The following is a 17098-nucleotide window of genomic DNA, read 5'->3' on the forward strand; positions in this document are numbered from 1 at the left end:
TCTTTTCATGGATGTTACATTGCATTTCAATATCGATGAATTGATTTGCATACCTCTAATTTCTAACGCCATTGATATTTTTCTACAAGGTGGGTTTCTAATGTATTTCTCTCTGCATAAACTGTTCGTGTCCTTTGTTGGTTTTCTGTTGGAAATTTTGTTAGTATTTTTATACATTGGTATAAACCCTTTTATATTACTTTGCTTTTTATTTAATCTAAGTGTTGTATTTTTCCCCCATTCTGTTATTTCATCCTAGGTGGGCTGGATTTCATTATAAAGTGATCTGTAATTTTTTATTGTTCTGTTTTGCATTCCTTGGTAATCTTTTGCTTACCTTAGCCAATAATTTATCATCTGTATTTACTAGGGAGCAATTATCTGCTCATTTTAAGTGGGTTTCTCACTCACTATTATAAAAGTTATATGTGGGGTTTTTGCTGTTGTTATTGGAGGACCTGCTGTACTCTGCACCCCCACACTTAGCCCAGGTAGGCTACCGCTGTGTCAATTCCTTCCTTAATCCAGCTGTGATGTAGGAGACATCTAAAAATGTCTAGATGGTTGGGTGGTTGTGGTTACTGCTGTTATTTATTTCTATTTCTGTCGCGGTTGTATAGAATGAACATTTTCACTTTGGGTATATTCATATCCAGCTGCTCAGTTAGCTGCTGGGTTCTTATTTTTAAGATCACCAGCACTCTAAAATTTTCGGAAAAAAAAAATCTTGGATCCTCTTAGAAGTAGAGGCATGTGATTAGCACATGTTCACTTTTTTTTTTTTCTTTCATCTGCAAAGATTCCCTGTGCCCTCGAATGACATCTAGGTTGAGTTAATCCCAGGTCAGTAGTCTGCTTTGTGGAGATACTGCTTCAGAGTTTTTACTGTATCATTGAGGAGTGTGAATAATATTACATATTGTAATTTTTTAAAGCAATGGTGCTGTTGCTAAGTATTTACTTTCTGCCTTCATCTTCTCTTGTGGTTTAGAAATGTTGTAAGGAGTTTCTGTGTTGCTATTTCTCTTCTGTTAACTGGATCTTTATGAGGTTTCTCAATTGCTGGATTTAGCTCCTTTAAAAGTCTGGAAAACAATTTTTTCTTTTATACGTTTAGTCATCAATCATGCATCATTTTTTCCTGCTTCTTCCAGAGCCCATCCTACCCACTGTAAGTTGAATCTCTATGCCCTCTTTCTAAAGATTATCAATTTTTTTTTTTATCACACAGTCTTTGTGTATGCTTATTCAGTCCTCTCGTATTTTCTATATATACCTCCCTGACACTTGGCTCTGTTTTGTGATTTGATTTTCAAATTCGATTTGAAAACTATGGGTTTATTTTTACGGACTCCCATGAAGCAGTTATAATGATGAACTATTCTTGTTTGAGGTTTGTTTCTTTGGTAAGGTGAAAGATTTATGCACTCCGAAGAGAAACCAGAGTATTATTTGTTTGTTAAAATCTTCACCCCGCTTCACTGTTTCCACACTGGCATTTTATTTTAAAATTCCACTTGCATTTCTTCTCATTTCTCCATTTCAGGGGTTACGAAATATTTCCAGACTCTGGTGACTTTACCTTTTATTCTTCGTTCTTTGGGAAAGATTCTGTCTCATTCTAGATAACCTAACTTGAGGTTACAAATCCTCCTTAAGCCTTCGCGCTGCCGAAGTTCTTTATTTCGGACGCGCGTAGCGACACCGAAGTGACGTCTGTGCAGAGGAGGCTTTGCGCTGCTGCTCGCTCCTCAGCTGGGACCTGCCCATTTGGGGAGCTGGTGTCCTGACAAGTGGTCCGAGCAGACAGACCTGGTCGCCTTTGGCGCCATCCTCAGTCCCCTGCTCTAGCTCGTCCCACACCCTGCCTCCAAAAGCTCAGCCTGGGCCCCTTTTTTCCTGCAGTGACTTTCCCCCACTGTCCCCCAGCTTTAAGTGCCAGCTCTGTGTCAGTGCATCCCAAATGTATACCCCTAGCCCTGAGGTGTCCTGGGCTCTAACTTCCACCATAACCCCTGGTTGGCAGCCTCGCTGCTAGGGGCTTGACTAATAACGCCTGACCCAATAGTATCCCAGAGAAAGATCCCGCCCCCACCCCAACTCTCCTTGACATTCACCTTCTCCATAACTGACATCACCATGCACTCTGCTGCTCACACCAAACTCCTGGGGGTCACTCTCGATTCATCGACTCCTCAGCCTCCCATCCAACCAGACAGCAAGCCTGCCACTGCTACTATTCACACATACACCAGGTCGCGCCAGCTCTCAGCACCCACGTGTCCCCAAGCCCCGGGGTTATTAACTGAAATCTATCAGCGTTCCTGTGTGCCAGGCACTGTCTAAACCCTAGGACTCGGCAAGAAGCGAAACAGAAACAGACGCCTGCCTCTGCTCGCTTCCCTTCTCGTGGGCGGCCATCATGCTCCAGCCGTAGCAGCCCCGCATTGGTCTCCTGCTCCGGGTCTGCCTCCTGGGATCCAGTCTCCACAGCCCCAACTCGGGTCACGCCACAGTCCTCTCAATTCTCTGCAGGGCCTTATGAGGAGACCCGCGGTGGCTCCCGCCAGCGTTGCCATAAAACACAGGACCCCCAATTAAATTTGAATTTCAGACAAACGATGGATAACCTATTAGTATATGTATATCTCAATATTGCATGAAAGATACTAAACATGTAGTTGTAGTTTATCTAAAATTCAGACTGAATTGAGCATCCTGTGTTTTATTTGCTGAATCTGGCCACCTATGCCTGCCTCTCTCCAATCTCCACTCCTGAGGTTTACCTTCCCTCATTGTGCTCCAGCCATATAGACTTTCTGTTCCTTGCAGGTCAGCTTCGTTTGTACCCCAGGACCTTTGCACTTGACCCCCAGAGGACACATCACCGCCCTCAAGGTCTCGCCATCACTTTCTCCTGTTTTATTTTGTCATGACGCTTACTAAAATGACCCTGTTTATTTACAGGCCTTATCCACTATTGCACTCCTCACTCAGACGTCAGCTCCAACAAGGTCTAACAGAGCAGGAACCCTGTGCGTTGTGTTTACTGCTGCAGACCCAGAACAGGGATCAGAGAAGGCCCTTCAAACATACTTGTTAAATGGATGAATGGATGGATGGAGGGATGGATGGCCTGTTCCAATCAAAGCACTTTGAAACCTACAGGTTTGTAGTTAGCTTCATGGAACAGCATCGGTGGGAGTGGCGGGGGGTATGGAAACCGTAACTTTGTTCCTAACACTTTCTAAATTCCATCTCTCACTTAACTGGGTCTCCAATCCTGCTACCACGTGGCCCGTGAAGGCAAACACAAACGGGTGTGCGTGGGAACATCGCAGTGTCTCTAACTCCAACTGGACGGAATCTTCCCAGTGGAACACCCAGAAGCCAGAGGAAGCTTCTTCCATCAACACAATGTACCAGAGAAGTAGGCACGTCGGGGAGGCTGCTGTCCCCATAAGGCAAGGTGACCTGGATCCTAGGAAAATCCAGGTAGCAGTGAGGTGTCGGGGAGTGCGGCAGTGGGCCGAGTGACTTGGGGGAGCCTACTGGAGAGACTTAAAGGCAAATTTCCTCCTGGACGAGGAAGCAGCAAAGAACAAGATCACCACTGGAGTGGAAATAAAAGCTTGTTACCAGTCATCACGAAACTGTGTTTCTTAAAAAGAAAGTGCTACGTGTGTGTTTTCTCCAGTGATAAATGAATGATAACAGCAGCATCGAATGGAAAATGTCTCTCTGTGGGAATTTATAAATGATGGCTCTAGGTCCTGTTGGCTGAAACTCCATTGGTGGAAAGCCAATTCATTGAAATTAAACCTGACTGGCCAATTTGATGAGTGTTAGATTTGCCAAAAAAATTATTTGTTAAGTTTAGCAAACGTATTGATTGTACTTAAGAGCCTTTAAGAAGAAAGTTCAGTTTGATGACTGATGATCAAAGACTCTTTTTTTGCATATTAACTAAGCTAAGATGGACATGGCACCAGAGAAACAGACAAGAGAATTTTGAAATTGCTATATCTGTAATAATACAGCACAGCAGAGGCTGAAAAAACCTCACCCACATGAAATGCGATTATTTCCAACCAAAACGTTGACCTTTTATTTATTATGGGATTGTTTTGGCTCCTTGTGATTCCTTTCAGATGTTTTTGAATGTTATTTTCTATTTTTCAAGCTTTTTAAGAAAGCATTTAAAATATTCTTCTGCTCATTTTTCAGATGGCATATCAGCCCGAAGTTTGTACTTCTAACAAGTAAAACGTAATTAAACTTGAAATTCATGTTTATGTTAATGAAATTAAAATGCAAAATCAAAAATAGTCTAAATGAAATTAGAATTTTTTCCAATCGATCCTTTGATGGATTCAGTATCAGAAAACTGATGTTTTGGTGAACTGGCTCAACTTTTTAAAAGTGCCACAGCCGGCAATCTCGGGCCATCGCCACCCACGCAGAAAGTAGGCTGACTTTAATTATTTCCTCTTGCCACCCCACGTGCTCGTCGAATGTGCCCGCCGCAGCGAGCAGAAAGACTAGGCCCCAAAGTCTTAAATGCTGGATAAGCAAGTGTGAAAAGGCTGGCAGTGTCCTCCTGCCCACCCCTCCCCACAGCAACTGACCTCAAATTAACTTCAGCTAAAAAAAAAAAAATAGGCGTTACAGTTCAAATACCATGAAAACAAAACCTCGAAAAAAACCACAAAGAGTTCTAAGCCCCCGCCAGCTGCCTGAGTGTTCTGAGTATAGCAGCAGAGCTGGGGCAGCCAGACGGGGCTCGGGGCTCACTCTTACGGGCTGACTCTCTGGCCCAGCCAGCCTGTCCCTCCCACCCGATGGCCGCATTACCCATAGAGCTCCTTGCAGAGGAAAACGGTCAGTTTCTTCAGATGAGGGAGACTGGTGCAGCCCGTCTTCATAAAATCCGAGTCCAGGGTGAGCTGAGTGCTTAAATAATCTTGAATGGCTTTAAGATGCTCTTCAGGAAGCCTGAAAAAAAAAAGGAGAAATTAAAAAAATATGCTTATTCTGTTTCTTTGGCCACCAACTCCAACAGTAACAAGAAGAGATCTGCATTCTGAGTCTCCGGCTGAGACGATGTCCTTCAGGGGACCATCTGTGCGCCTCTGTGGTTCCCTGGGCCTCACTGGAGGGTAGAGAAGCAGATGGGAATGAGATTAAAGGGTTCGCAAGGTGGGGTGCCGTGTCACCCACCATAAAGGCTTTTTCCCAAGCTGGTACTTGGAGGGTAGCGATACTGATTGGAGATGGGAAATGTTTATCCTTTAAAAAGGAGACAAAACAGCTTGGAAAATGTGTCCTGGACTTATTTCCCTACTTCATTTCTTCCTAAAGATGAGATCTGAGGGCTGAGGGAGGCTCTAGTGAAGAGATGGCAAATGCTTCTAGCTCACGAGCCAACTGCAGATCCACAGGCGGAGGCTACCTGGAGCTCTGTGTCAAAGAGGTTCTGAGTCATTCTAGGCTGGGGGGTGGCGGTGAGAGGGAGCGTTGTGGGGGTGGAGGTGTTGGGGGGGTGAGGGATGGGAATCTCTGTGATGAGAGATGGGGCTGGCAATATGGAAGTGGTGGCCCAGGTACCTCACCCTTGGGCTCCCAGGATGGTTCAGCCCCTTCAGTTGATGGGTGATGCCATGGGACCACAGGCAGGACTCACTCACTGAACACAACGGCCCAGGAGAAGAGACCCCAGGCCCCAGGGCACACGGCTGTCACCCACGTCTGACCACAGCTCTACATCCTATCTCCCAGCACCTTTTTTTCTGGGTACCCTTTGAATCTTGGCTCCTCTAACAACGAAAATTAATCACAGCAAATATTTTCTGAGCATGACATCCCAGCCACTCTGCTAAGCACTTTATGCTGCTTTTCTCCTTTAAGCCCCAAACCAGTTATGAGGCAGATATTTTTATCATTTCTTTTTTTTCACAAATGAGGAAACTAGGCTCCATTTATTTCACAAATGAGGAAACTAGGCTCAAGGACCTTGATTTATTTGTGTGAAAAAATTATTACAAGCCTTAAAAATCTTTGTTCCAGCCTTGACATATCATCGAGCTGAAATTAGAGAGCATCGTTTCTTTTCTGTAATGAAAATCTCTTGTTCTTAAGATTAGAAAGGAGCGAATGAGCCATTCTGACTTATTTAGACCAAGTCAGCAGCAATTTACTTACCAGTCATCATAATATTTAAATTTAATCTATACTTATTGTAAGTCTTGACATCACAAAAAATCAAGTGTCTGCCTAAGTCTCTTCTACTAAAAAGGAGAAAATCTCTCCCGTAATATTAAGATATGCATTTTAACAGTTCTAATGATTATTGACTTGTAACTTTGAAACCACGAGTCCATGTTTTAGGAAGCTATATTTGCTGAAATGTTTGTTGTAGAAAAATGTTGACTTAAGATACAAACTCTGTTTATCAGAGAAGGTTAATTTTACTTGGCAATCTTGTATTAACAATGACCTAACTGATTAGATCTAATTAACTTGTACAAAAGACTGTGCAGATTGTCTTATAATTAAGAATAATCTGAAGGCAGTCCTCTGTGTAAAAAGCGATTTTACAAGCAAGATAGATTAACTTTAAAACACAAGGAAGAATCGCGGTTTTTCAAGAACCAGAACTAAACAGAGAGCAGGCACTGAGTGTGTCACCATGGTCCCTCCACCATGGGACGGGATCCCATCTCTAAGCAGAAGTTTTGGGAAGGGTCCACTGTCATATGCCGGCTGAAAAACCAAACCAGAGACAGCGTGCCCTTCCTGCTCACAAGCCGTCGGCTGCCCACCGCCCCTCTCAAGAGGCTGTACCGAAGCTTGGCTGCCTATGCTGTCCTGACCCACTGGGCCCTGAGGCCCAAGAGAATAGCTATCCCCAGAGAGCAGGGACTGGAGAAGAGATAGAGTCAACAGATGTGGGAGAGTCAAGAAGAGTGGGCAGATGGTGGCACCGCTGGGTTCTCTCGCCCGTTTCCCCAGAGTTCACAGCATTTAGCATCTAAACCTGGAGAGAAAAGCCAGCTCGAGGAAACTAAACAATGGGCTCCGCACGGAATGTTTTAATAAGCATTTGTTATTTAGACACATGTCAGGAGAATCATGATAATGTGTGTATCAACATATCAAAGCACTGGATATTTAGCCAATTGACAAATAGCACCAGCCACTCAAGATTGTGCCGAGAACATAACCCCGTGGGCCTGGAGAAGAATCAGAGGATGCGTCAAGGTGGAGACAGAAGACACCAGGTATCTTAGCAACTGGGCGGTTTGGGCGCACCTTCAGGCAGTTCCAGCGTATGCTGCGGAACCAGACGTCAGGTGAGCAGCCCTGGCCGCCTCACCTCACGCTGACCTTCCCAGTTGGAGACACTGCAGCAGCCCTGGCATTAGGATATTTTGGGAGGGGCCTTTTTCTCACCAAGAAACAAAAATGTTTTAACACTACGAATGCATGGAAGTTACCGTGCACTAACGTATTAATTCATTCAGCATATATGTAGTGCGTGCCTGCTCTACTCTAGAGGACATGCTGGGCACCGGGGACGCAGTCCCCCTCCTTCCTTCACGTCGGAGCCGTCCGCCCACCCCCTACCCCCACCCCAGCCTGTCGAAAGTCAGGGACTCTTGCTCAGAAACGGGACAGGATGGCGACGAGGCTGCAGAATCTCGTCAGCGCGGACCAGCGGGGGCCAGGATGGGAGCACGTGAGGGACGGGATCCCAACAACCCTGGATTGGAGCGAGTAAAAGCTCGGGGGTGAGAATGATCGCAACCCACGCCGTCCGCCGCACAGCGCCGTGCTGCGTAGACCTCATCGTCCACGCCGCACACAGAACTCCTCATCTGACCCATTTCCTGGCGACGAGGAAGGTGGCCCAGCGTGGGGCCCAGAGCAGGGAAGGGCTGCGTGGAGGCAGCTCCTTCGCGCAGGCCTCCTGAATCACTGGATGCCACGGTAAGAGGTTTCGGTGATGGGAAGAGACGCCGCGTGCGGTTCATGGGGATCGCGGCGCGCGAGGTCTGGGGCAGGGCCGCGTCCTGGAGCTCCCGGCTGAGCCCCGCTCCCTCAGACCTACCGCTGCAGCAGGCAGGGGGCTCCATAGCAACCCGTCCTAGGGTGGGAGGGTGCCTCCAGGAGTGAGCCTGGGCGTTGTGGCACCGAGGCTGGCCTCTGAGGGGACCTGCCAGGTGGGGACTCACCCGCTGGTGTCCATGCTCTGGAGTCGCTGGAACAACGTCTCAGAGAGGCTGGGCCGGCTGAACTCGGTGGCTCTTGGATTCTCACTCAAGAGAGGGGCCTCCTTGGCTTCACATGGCCCAGCAGATAAAAGGATGTTTCTCGGTGGCAGCTCAGGCGGAGACGGGACACCTTCTGCCCAAGAGAAGAGCAGGGATGCCATGTGGGCTAAGCACCAGCTTCTCTCCGATCACCCGCCAACAGAGAAGGCGGTGCGGCTGATCCACTGGGTCCTCTGTGCACTGACCCTGCTCGACATGCAAAGCCCAGGCCACTGTACCCAGTTGTAGACCCCATCTATGTCCACACTGTCCCTTCCGTCCCCACTCCCTCACTGACTCCCTGACTAGACAGGGAGCCCACGGGGCCTGGAACCTGGACTTGGTGGTCTTTGGCCCTGGGGCCTAGCACAGTTTGTTCCACCGAGGCTCTGCAAACACCTGGCACCTAGGGTCGGATGACCATGTCAGGCCTCTGACAAGCGGAGCCAGCAGCCACAGGCAGCCCAGCAGGATGGCCAGCTCCTGGGGCAGAGGCCCTGTTCCCGGAGCGGGAGGCATGGGGCGGGCAGCAGGCAGGCCCTGGACACGCGCTCTCCCGCCCTGGTCCCCTTTTCTCTGCTTTTTCTCCAGCTTCTGCACCCCTACCCTCCCCCCCCACCCCAGACCTTTGGAGACAGATAAAATAAAGCAAGTGGCCTCCCTTCACTCAGAGAACTGAAATATGGCACAAACGACTTGACGTCAGGATGAGAGGTGACACTCTTGCCTATTCATAGGTCCGGGGCCTCCTGCCTAAGCCGCTTCTCATACCAGATGGCCACAGAGCCACCTGGGGGCGTCCTCTGTAAAGGATGTGCCCTTCGCTTCCTCTCCCAGCCGGGCCCTTTGGTTCTTTAGATGGTTCTGAGTCCGTTTTGTCCCCATGAGGACCGTGGCACCTGAGGAGACCTGAGCTCCACCTGAAGAAGTGGAGCCAGCTCTCCCGAGACCCGGTTTCTCCTTCCAGCCCTTACGGAAGGTGCCGGGTCTTTCTCCAGACGGGTGTCCCCGGGGGGCCAGAGAAGCTGGGCTGAGCGTGGGCGGGGAGCAGGACGGCCTTTTGGTGTCACGGCCAACGGGGGGACAACTGGGAGACGTGTGGCCGTGGCTCGGCCCTGGCGAGTGACCCTGGACTCACTCACACGTGGACATGTCAGCTCTGACTACTTCACAGCTGAGGGCACCTCTTACTGGGTTGAGGGAGGCGAGAAGGGACATGGCCTGCCCGGGTCCCTCTCAGCCCCCACGGAGCTGTGGTCCTTTTGAAATCCTCTGCCTGGCCCCAGCCTTGTCCCCGGAGCTGACATGGCTGCTCTTCAGAGTCCCTCCCTGAGGCGGAGGGTGAGCTGTGCAATCACTCAAAGAGGGTCTCTGGGAAGGTGGGAGGAAGGGGGTGGCAGCCCACGAGCTAGCCCACGGGAGCAGGACAAACAGGACGCCCAGCACGTGGCCGGCAGGGACAGGCCAGGGACCTCCGTGTCTCTGGCCTCATTGGCCCTCCGTCGGGGGCGCCCCTGGGAAGCTGGCTGTCTCCAGGCCCTGGAATTTAAGAGGGGCCTTGGCCAGTTGAGGGGCTCAGTGACATGTCTCGGGGTTTTCTTTTAGAGAATAAACTTATCAGGGGAAAAAAAAGGGCGCCCCCCACAGGTGAGCTCCCACCCTGCACTGCCAGCCTGGCCAGATTCGTCGGTTGGTCCATGTCCGTCCCCAGGCCTGACGCACACACTTCTTAGGGTCTGCACTTTTCCCCCCCTTTTAATGATGATATAAAGAAACGCCTTTCTGTCCTACCAGGTAGGCTCATGGGCTTCCTCCTCCGTTCTCTTCACAGTGAAATGCAGCTAATTGTTTTGATGACGAGGGTAGCTGCATTTATTGAGCACTTTCTGTATACGAGGCTTTGGGCTCTACACTTATTGGCTCATTTGATGACGCCCTGGGAGGCAGACATTATTCTCACTGTCTCTTTAAGAGAAGTCTGTGGTTCAGAGAAGTTAGGTAATTTACCCAACGGCGCACAACTCAGGCTGAGGAGCAGGAAGTCCGATCCAGGTCCGTCTGACTCCAGAGCCTTTGTTTCTAACTTGGCCTTAACCACTGTGTCACACTCTCTCCCCCTGATAATCAAACCCACCTAATCTATAAACGCTGCAGCGAAACACCCCGGGGCCCCTCGCCATGGTGCTTAGAGGACAGGATCACGAAGGCCCCTCTTGCCCATGGCAGCAGCCGGCCCCTGGCCCGCCCTCTGTCCCTCCTTACCTGTCTCCTCCTCCGGCTCGTCGCCTGCCTCTTCCTCCTCCAGCGGCACGGGGTACTGCAGGTGGGTCACCAGACCCATGTTTTCCTTCTTGTAGAACTCGATGAGCTGGTCCAGCTTGGTGAAGAACCTCATGGGGACACCTTCCGATGCCTTAAGACAGGACCCCGAAAAGAAGCAAGGTTGAACTGGCTGAGACATCACCCAACCACAAAGGCCACCTGCAGCAGAGACCGACTCCAGCTGAGGGAGTGACCAGGATCCAGAAAAAGCCCTGGGCTCCTACGCAGTGTCTGCTGGCCCCACCCACACCCTCACATCCTGTAACCAGCAGCCCCCAAGAACCAGTCTGCAAAAGGCACACACAGGACAGCTTTAAAGATTTTTTTTTTCCTCTCAGTTTAAAAAAAGAAGAAAAAAAAACTTTAACTTTTAAACGTATGTATTCTGTCATACAAATAATATATTTTTATTATGGCAAAATTAGAAAAATACAGATTTTTTTTTCTTTTTAGGTGAGGCAGCCCTTAGTTGACCTCACAGATTGCAAAGACATTGTCAGCTTACAATCCTTTATTTTTTATTTTTTATGCCTACAGCACCTGGTGGTCCTAGGTGGTCTCCCATCCAACCCTGGCCCAACCCTGCTTAGCTTCCGAGATCAGATGGGATCGGACTTGTTCAGGGTGGCGTGGCCGTAGACCAGAATTTTTATAAAAAGAAATCACCTGTAATCGCACAACCTCAAGAGACCTATTTTCAAAAGTTTAGAATATGTTTTTCTAGACTCTGTGTGTGTGTGTGTGTGTGTGCGCGCGCGCGCGCGTGTGTGTGTCTCTCTCTCTGGTAGGGGTTATTCCCTCCACCTCCCCCTCACCCCAAAAAAATCATTTTATTTTTAAACACTGGAAAAATCTCTTCTAGCAATTGTTTTGCTTTTATTTTTATATTTTTTCATTTGCTATAATTCTGTTCTTTCAAAGCCCAGAAAATGAGTCAGCACAAAAACCTTCCCTGATTTGTATCTCTGTTGCTGATGCCGGAGGAGCCCGTGGGCAATTCTACCGGGCTGTTCAAACGCCCTGGAGCCAGGTCTCCTTCCCCTTGTCAGTGGCTCCAGCAGGAAATCCCTGGAGGTAGGTCCCTTGACAGCCAGTCCCTCTAGCTGAGGCCCTGCTGAGCAGAGCCCCTGCCTTGCCCTGAGGCCCCTCCTCTGCTGGTTCCCCTGGAGTGGGTGTCAGGCAATAGGGCAGGATGGAAAACAGCAAGCAGGAGACCTGCATTCTCGTCAGTATGCACAGGCTCTACAGCTCTTAGCCCCACACGTCCCCACACAATGTGACATCACATTAGCAGCCGCCGTCACATCAGTGACAGCCAGGTAGTTTGAAAATGACTTGAGGAGGTGCGGCCTTTGGAGTTGGAGGTCATGGGTCAAGCTGTTCCCGTGGGGGCCACCAGCTGCCTTCTTGCTAAAGGGACAGGGACCCATCGCACGTGGAAAAGGAAGCCAGCAGGCAAAGAGGGTGGAGGTCGGAAAGTCCGCCCAGGCTGGTGAACGAGCAGGGTCCAGGGCTGAGCGTGGCTGGAGCACCTCGACTTAGCCACCTTCAAGTCAGGTACCTAGTGCTCGGACACAGCTGGGACTCACGTGGGAGGCTGTGGCCGTGCCCTGGCCTGAAGGTCCTCAGGGCTCCAGGTCAGTGGGATCAGGAGAGCAGACGAAGCAAGGTGACCCAGACTGGGACAAACCCAGGCATCTGGGAATGGGCTACGACTCAGACCTGGCCCGAGTCTTGTTCCTGGTGGTTAACCCCAGGTTGTAGTGAGGATGCGTTTGCCTTCGGCGAGAGCCCACCTCCGTCCACCTCTGTCTCTCGCCTCGACTCGGGGCTCTCGACTTGCCTTTCTGTCTCTCTCCAAGCAAACATGTATGTGCACAGGCACTGCACACGTGTATAGATCTGCATGTGAGGGCGTGTGTGTGTGTGTGTGAGCGTGTGGCTTAAGCGATTTAGTAAGTTGGTCAAGAGTTTAACAAAAGGCTTTTGAAAAAAATATTTTCAATTAAGTAAGTCCCTCGTTTTCACAAAGCCCCACGTTAAGCGATCTCTTTCAAACATTATTGAACCAGAAATATCTGCGCAGCGGCAGCTGGGCCTTCTGAGAATAACTTCAGTAGGTTTAAAATCAAAAGTGAGCAGAATAGCAAACATAATTTGATGCGAGATCGATGAACGCGGTTCATTTGAAGCAGTCGTGACGAAGGTGTCCTCCCGTCAAAGCATTTACTGCTAATGGATGACAAACCATTAGGCGTCTGGAAAAAGAATTTGAAAATATCAAAGAAAGTCTAAGTAGAACAACTGACGTGTGAGTCGCGGAAAGTGTTCTCAGCTGGAGGACGGCTGGGGCATGCATGTTTGAGAGAGCACGTCAGATATGGGAATTTAAGATGCGCCGATGCTAAGACATACATTATTTTGCCTACTACTGAAAAGCTAAAGCGTAAACTACGAGACACCATCAACTGTGGGCACATTTGATTTCAGGCAAGTGAAAAAAAAAGCATCGTAGAATTGATGAAAGAGGCTGTGTACTAGGCACGCAGAATAACAGAACGCGCTACGATTAATCTACTCCCTACAGATCCAATGAGACAGGAGGCAGGCTGGAGGCCCTGGAAGCCCGTGCTGGGTACTGGGTGCTGTTGGCGAGGCAGACTTACAGGGGTCACTTGCACTTGGACTGTTCACAGAGGCCAGGGAGCCAGCACCTGGCGAACCAAGGGTGCTGGATGCTCAGGTGGCCCAAGTTCCCAGGTAGGTAGAGGATGAGGGTTGAGTTCAAACCTCAAGGACAGCAAAGTAGCCTGTCTCGGGGGGAGGGGGGAGGAGGCAGGCAAGCCAGCGGATGGCCGCTCAGAGGCACTGCCTGGGGAAGGACGCATGCCTTCCCCTCCCCCACCGCTCACGTGAGGAAGCACCCAGGAAAAGCACGGGCACCCTGCAGGAGGTAGGTCCCACCCGAAGTGGAGACTCACGCACATGTGGCTCAGTAGGAGGCAGCCTGTCTCGATGGGCAGCACAAATGCACAGACACAGAGGGAAGGGTGAAGCAGACGCCCACTAGGCCACAGTCAGGGTCTCCCCAGAGGAGCTGTTCCCCAGAGGGTGTCCCCATTACTCTTTGCTCTTGGCGCTAAGGTCGAAGGGGCTCACAAGAGACTGCTTTGAGAACTCACGTTCAAAGCACATTCTACAATAGGAAGAGGAAGAGAAAAGGGTTGGAGTGGCCAGGATTACAGAAGCTCCGGGCTGGCCCGGCCTGGGGTGGGGAGGGGAGGGGTGGGGAATGCAGTCTAGACAGGTGGTGGAAGGCTCCAGTGCCCAGTGCAAACAGCAGCAGCCCATCTTTAACATTCTCGTCCCTAACTGGCCCTCCATCAAGGCAGGTGTGGCCAGCGAAGGGGTGGGTCTGCTCAAAGGGCAGCCATGCCTGGGCGTGGCCTAACAAACCCTACCAGGTCAAGGCTGAGAATCCGGAGTCCAGGCTTTCAGGCAGACAGTGGGCTGGTGGGAGCACTGTGGGTCCTGGGGGGTGCATGTCCACCCACAGTCAGGGGCCAGGTCTGCTGACTGTCGTACCCCCAGACAGTGCTGCAGAGCCTGGCGTTGGAGGTGCTTGGCAATTAGTGGTCGGATGGACTTGGATTGGGGGTCAGGATGTCAGCCACGTATTTGGAGCCAGGAGGAGAAGTAGTTGGGGAGCACCTTGTGTGAGTGTGGGCCTGGGGGTGCAGAGAAATGGATCTGGAAGAGTAGGTAGCCGGCAGCACCCCTCTGCTCATCCTTGACCACAGCCACAGAGACGGTGCCTTTTCAACAACTTAAAATACAAAGTGTGATTAGAAGGTCGTCGGGTGTATCAGCCCGGTCCTGGCATATGCCACATTACACTGGGGAACGGGGGAGGATTTAGTGTGCAGGGCGTAGGAATACAAATTAGAGGGGTGCCGTACCCTAGAGCTAGCAACGGGGCAACAGTGACCACGCTGGGACCAGTCGCAGGGGAGGAGTCGGTGCAGGAAGCCAGAGAAGACTACCTGACAGGAGCTGTGGCCCCCAAAACCGGGAACCAGGGGCAGGAGGTCCTCGGGTCTCCCATCACCTGGCTGTGCCTTCCACTGGCCAAACCCAGCTGGAAAGGAGGGGCCAGAGCAAGCAGCAGCCACTCAGCGCAGCGAGTCCGAGGTGAGCAGCCACGCACGCTGGGAGGCAGCGGGAAGGCAGGAGAGCCTGTTTGTTCTGCGTGCACCATCAGTGCTCACACCGGCGGGCGACGGGCCACATTTCCTACCAGGGAGGGGGCTGCCCTTGGTCCTTAACGGTCAGGGCCTCCAGACTTTGTTCCTCATTCCGCAGCCACTGGCTTCCTGAAGAGATTTATCAAGTCATTTTGAAACAGAAGGAAACCGGAAAGCTAACGAGAGCCCCGCACAGTGACAGACACTTCCCAGGGTGGTGGCCACAGATGGTGGGGTCTCTGCTCTGTGGCGACTCTCCCACCGGCGCGAATGAATTCCGTGTCTTCAGTAGACACCTAGAACACATAACTGACGGCTTGATATCGAACAGGCAAAAGAGCAGCATTTCCCAGTTAAGTCAGCTTGGTTACAATGTATGAGGTTCAGGGCACAGAGCAGATGTCCCCTTGGAGTCTGTGGAATCCACAGAATGGACGTGAACTTAGGTTCATCGCCAAAAGTCACGCAGAAAACTACATGGTAGGAGCCACTCCAGACTGTGAAACGGAATACCCATCTCTTCTCCTGCCTCCCATTAAAACCGCCGGGTCTGTAGAACTTTCCAGACATGTCCCAGCACCATCATTTCCACGAAGGCCCTGCAGACCGCACCCCACCAAGCCCAGCCGCACCTGCCCCCCACAAGCTATACGTCCTGGAAGGAAAGGGACCCCACTCGGTCTTGCCTCGTCTAGTCCCCCAAGCCACTTGCAGGGCACATGGCATGAAACGGACCTCACAGTTGAAAGGTCGCAGGAGACAGACTTGCACTGACAAGCTGGGCTCTGCAGGGAGGGGTCCCTTCTCCCTGTCACTTGACACTTGGCCTGACCCAGGTGCAATACTGCTGGGGAAGGTACAGAGCAGGGGGACAGGGCCACCTGCAGCCCGAGGGTTAGAGGAGAGACCCTGGGGTCTTCAGAACGAAGGACCGCTGACCATCCAGTCTGTTGGAGGCTCAGGGCTGTGCACTCAGAAGCGGTATGTTTCCAGAAATATTTTCTGGGCTGCGACTCTGAGATCCCCACCAAAGTGGGGTGGGCGGGCAGGGCAGGGAGGCTGGAGTGCCGGACAGGCTGAACTTCCCCAGCGGGGAATTTTTACTTCGGCGCTGTCTGCTTTATTGGAATGGGGAATCGAAAGAGGCTGCTCACAGGGAGCGAAGTGGAAACCAGGGGCCCGGGCAGACCCACTGCGCCGCACCCCTCCCCTGGGCTCTGCCAGACTTTGCTTTAAATTAAAAATCACATACAGTCTATGGCCATGCCACCCTGAACAGGCCCGATCTCATCTGATCTCGGAAGCTAAGCGGGGTCGGGCCTGGTTAGCACTCGGATGGGAGACCACCTAGGAAGACCAGGTGCTGTAGGCGTAAAAAAATAAATAAATAAAAATAAGGGATTGTAAGCTGACAAGGTCCTTGCAATCTCGGAGGTCAATGAAGGGTTGCCTCCCTTAAAAAAAATAAAAAATCATATACAATTATCACGGAAATTTGGTAAATAATGGGAAAATATTAAGAAGTGAAAAAAATAAAAATAAAAACCCTGTGCATTATCCCACGATAGCAAAGCATTTTTCTCGTGTCCAATGAGGTCACTAGAAATGTCTTAATGGGGTGACACTACTATTTGGCTGCTGTGACAAGAATGGCAGGGAGGGGTAGGGGGTGGCTGGTGCCCCTTTTTTCCTATTTTCCCACAAAGGTTGGAGCGGCCTTGGAGGCCTCAGAGGTGGGAGGGGGCAGAGCTGGCCTCTGAGGCCCCAGCCCCTGGGCTGTCACACATCCTTGGGGCCCCTCACGGATGGAGGAAAGTGAGGGGCAGCTGGAAGTTGGTTCCCAGGCGTTCTGAACGCCACCTCCTGCCCCAGGCTCTGAGGCTGAGGCCCAGTAGTGTCCCCCACTCAGAGACCAGCTCAGCAGGGGCTGGATGCCACCTCCCTGTGCCCCTCACTGTCACCGGGACCCTCCTCCTCCCAGCCCTGCCTCTGCCCCCACCTCCTCTGCCAGCCCTGAAATGCCTCTCCAGTTTTCCTTCTGCCCTCAGGACGCTTCTCAATTCTTAACCGCCTCCTCTCCCCCAAACATCTTCCTAAGAATTACAGACCCCAACCTGGGTGAAAAAGAGAGAATCAGGGAGACTGGACCGGGACCCTATAAAGTTAGGATTTCGTGTTAAGAGTGATTTAAGTGGAAGCTGGAGGCCCTGGCAACCCCAC

General features: G+C 50.9%; 1 protein-coding gene and 2 pseudogenes across 1 annotated transcript in view; 1 reads left to right on the forward strand and 2 right to left on the reverse strand.

Annotated features, from left to right (window-relative positions):
* INPP5D (inositol polyphosphate-5-phosphatase D) overlaps window positions 1-17098 on the reverse strand; it is a 111841-nt gene that overhangs the window by 53443 nt on the left and 41300 nt on the right. Inside the window, exons 3-5 of the mRNA XM_006906622.1 lie at window positions 10575-10725; window positions 8235-8406; window positions 4855-4995 (exon numbers count right to left, since the gene is read on the reverse strand). Of these exons, the coding sequence (XP_006906684.1) occupies window positions 4855-4995; window positions 8235-8406; window positions 10575-10725 (464 nt within the window). The remainder of the gene's footprint in view (window positions 1-4854; window positions 4996-8234; window positions 8407-10574; window positions 10726-17098) is intronic.
* LOC112475418 lies at window positions 11163-11275 on the reverse strand (annotated as a pseudogene).
* Window positions 16132-16250, forward strand: LOC112475460 (annotated as a pseudogene).

This window comes from Pteropus alecto, unplaced genomic scaffold (genome assembly GCF_000325575.1).
Source record: "Pteropus alecto unplaced genomic scaffold, ASM32557v1 scaffold110, whole genome shotgun sequence".
Classification (NCBI taxonomy): domain Eukaryota; kingdom Metazoa; phylum Chordata; class Mammalia; order Chiroptera; family Pteropodidae; genus Pteropus; species Pteropus alecto.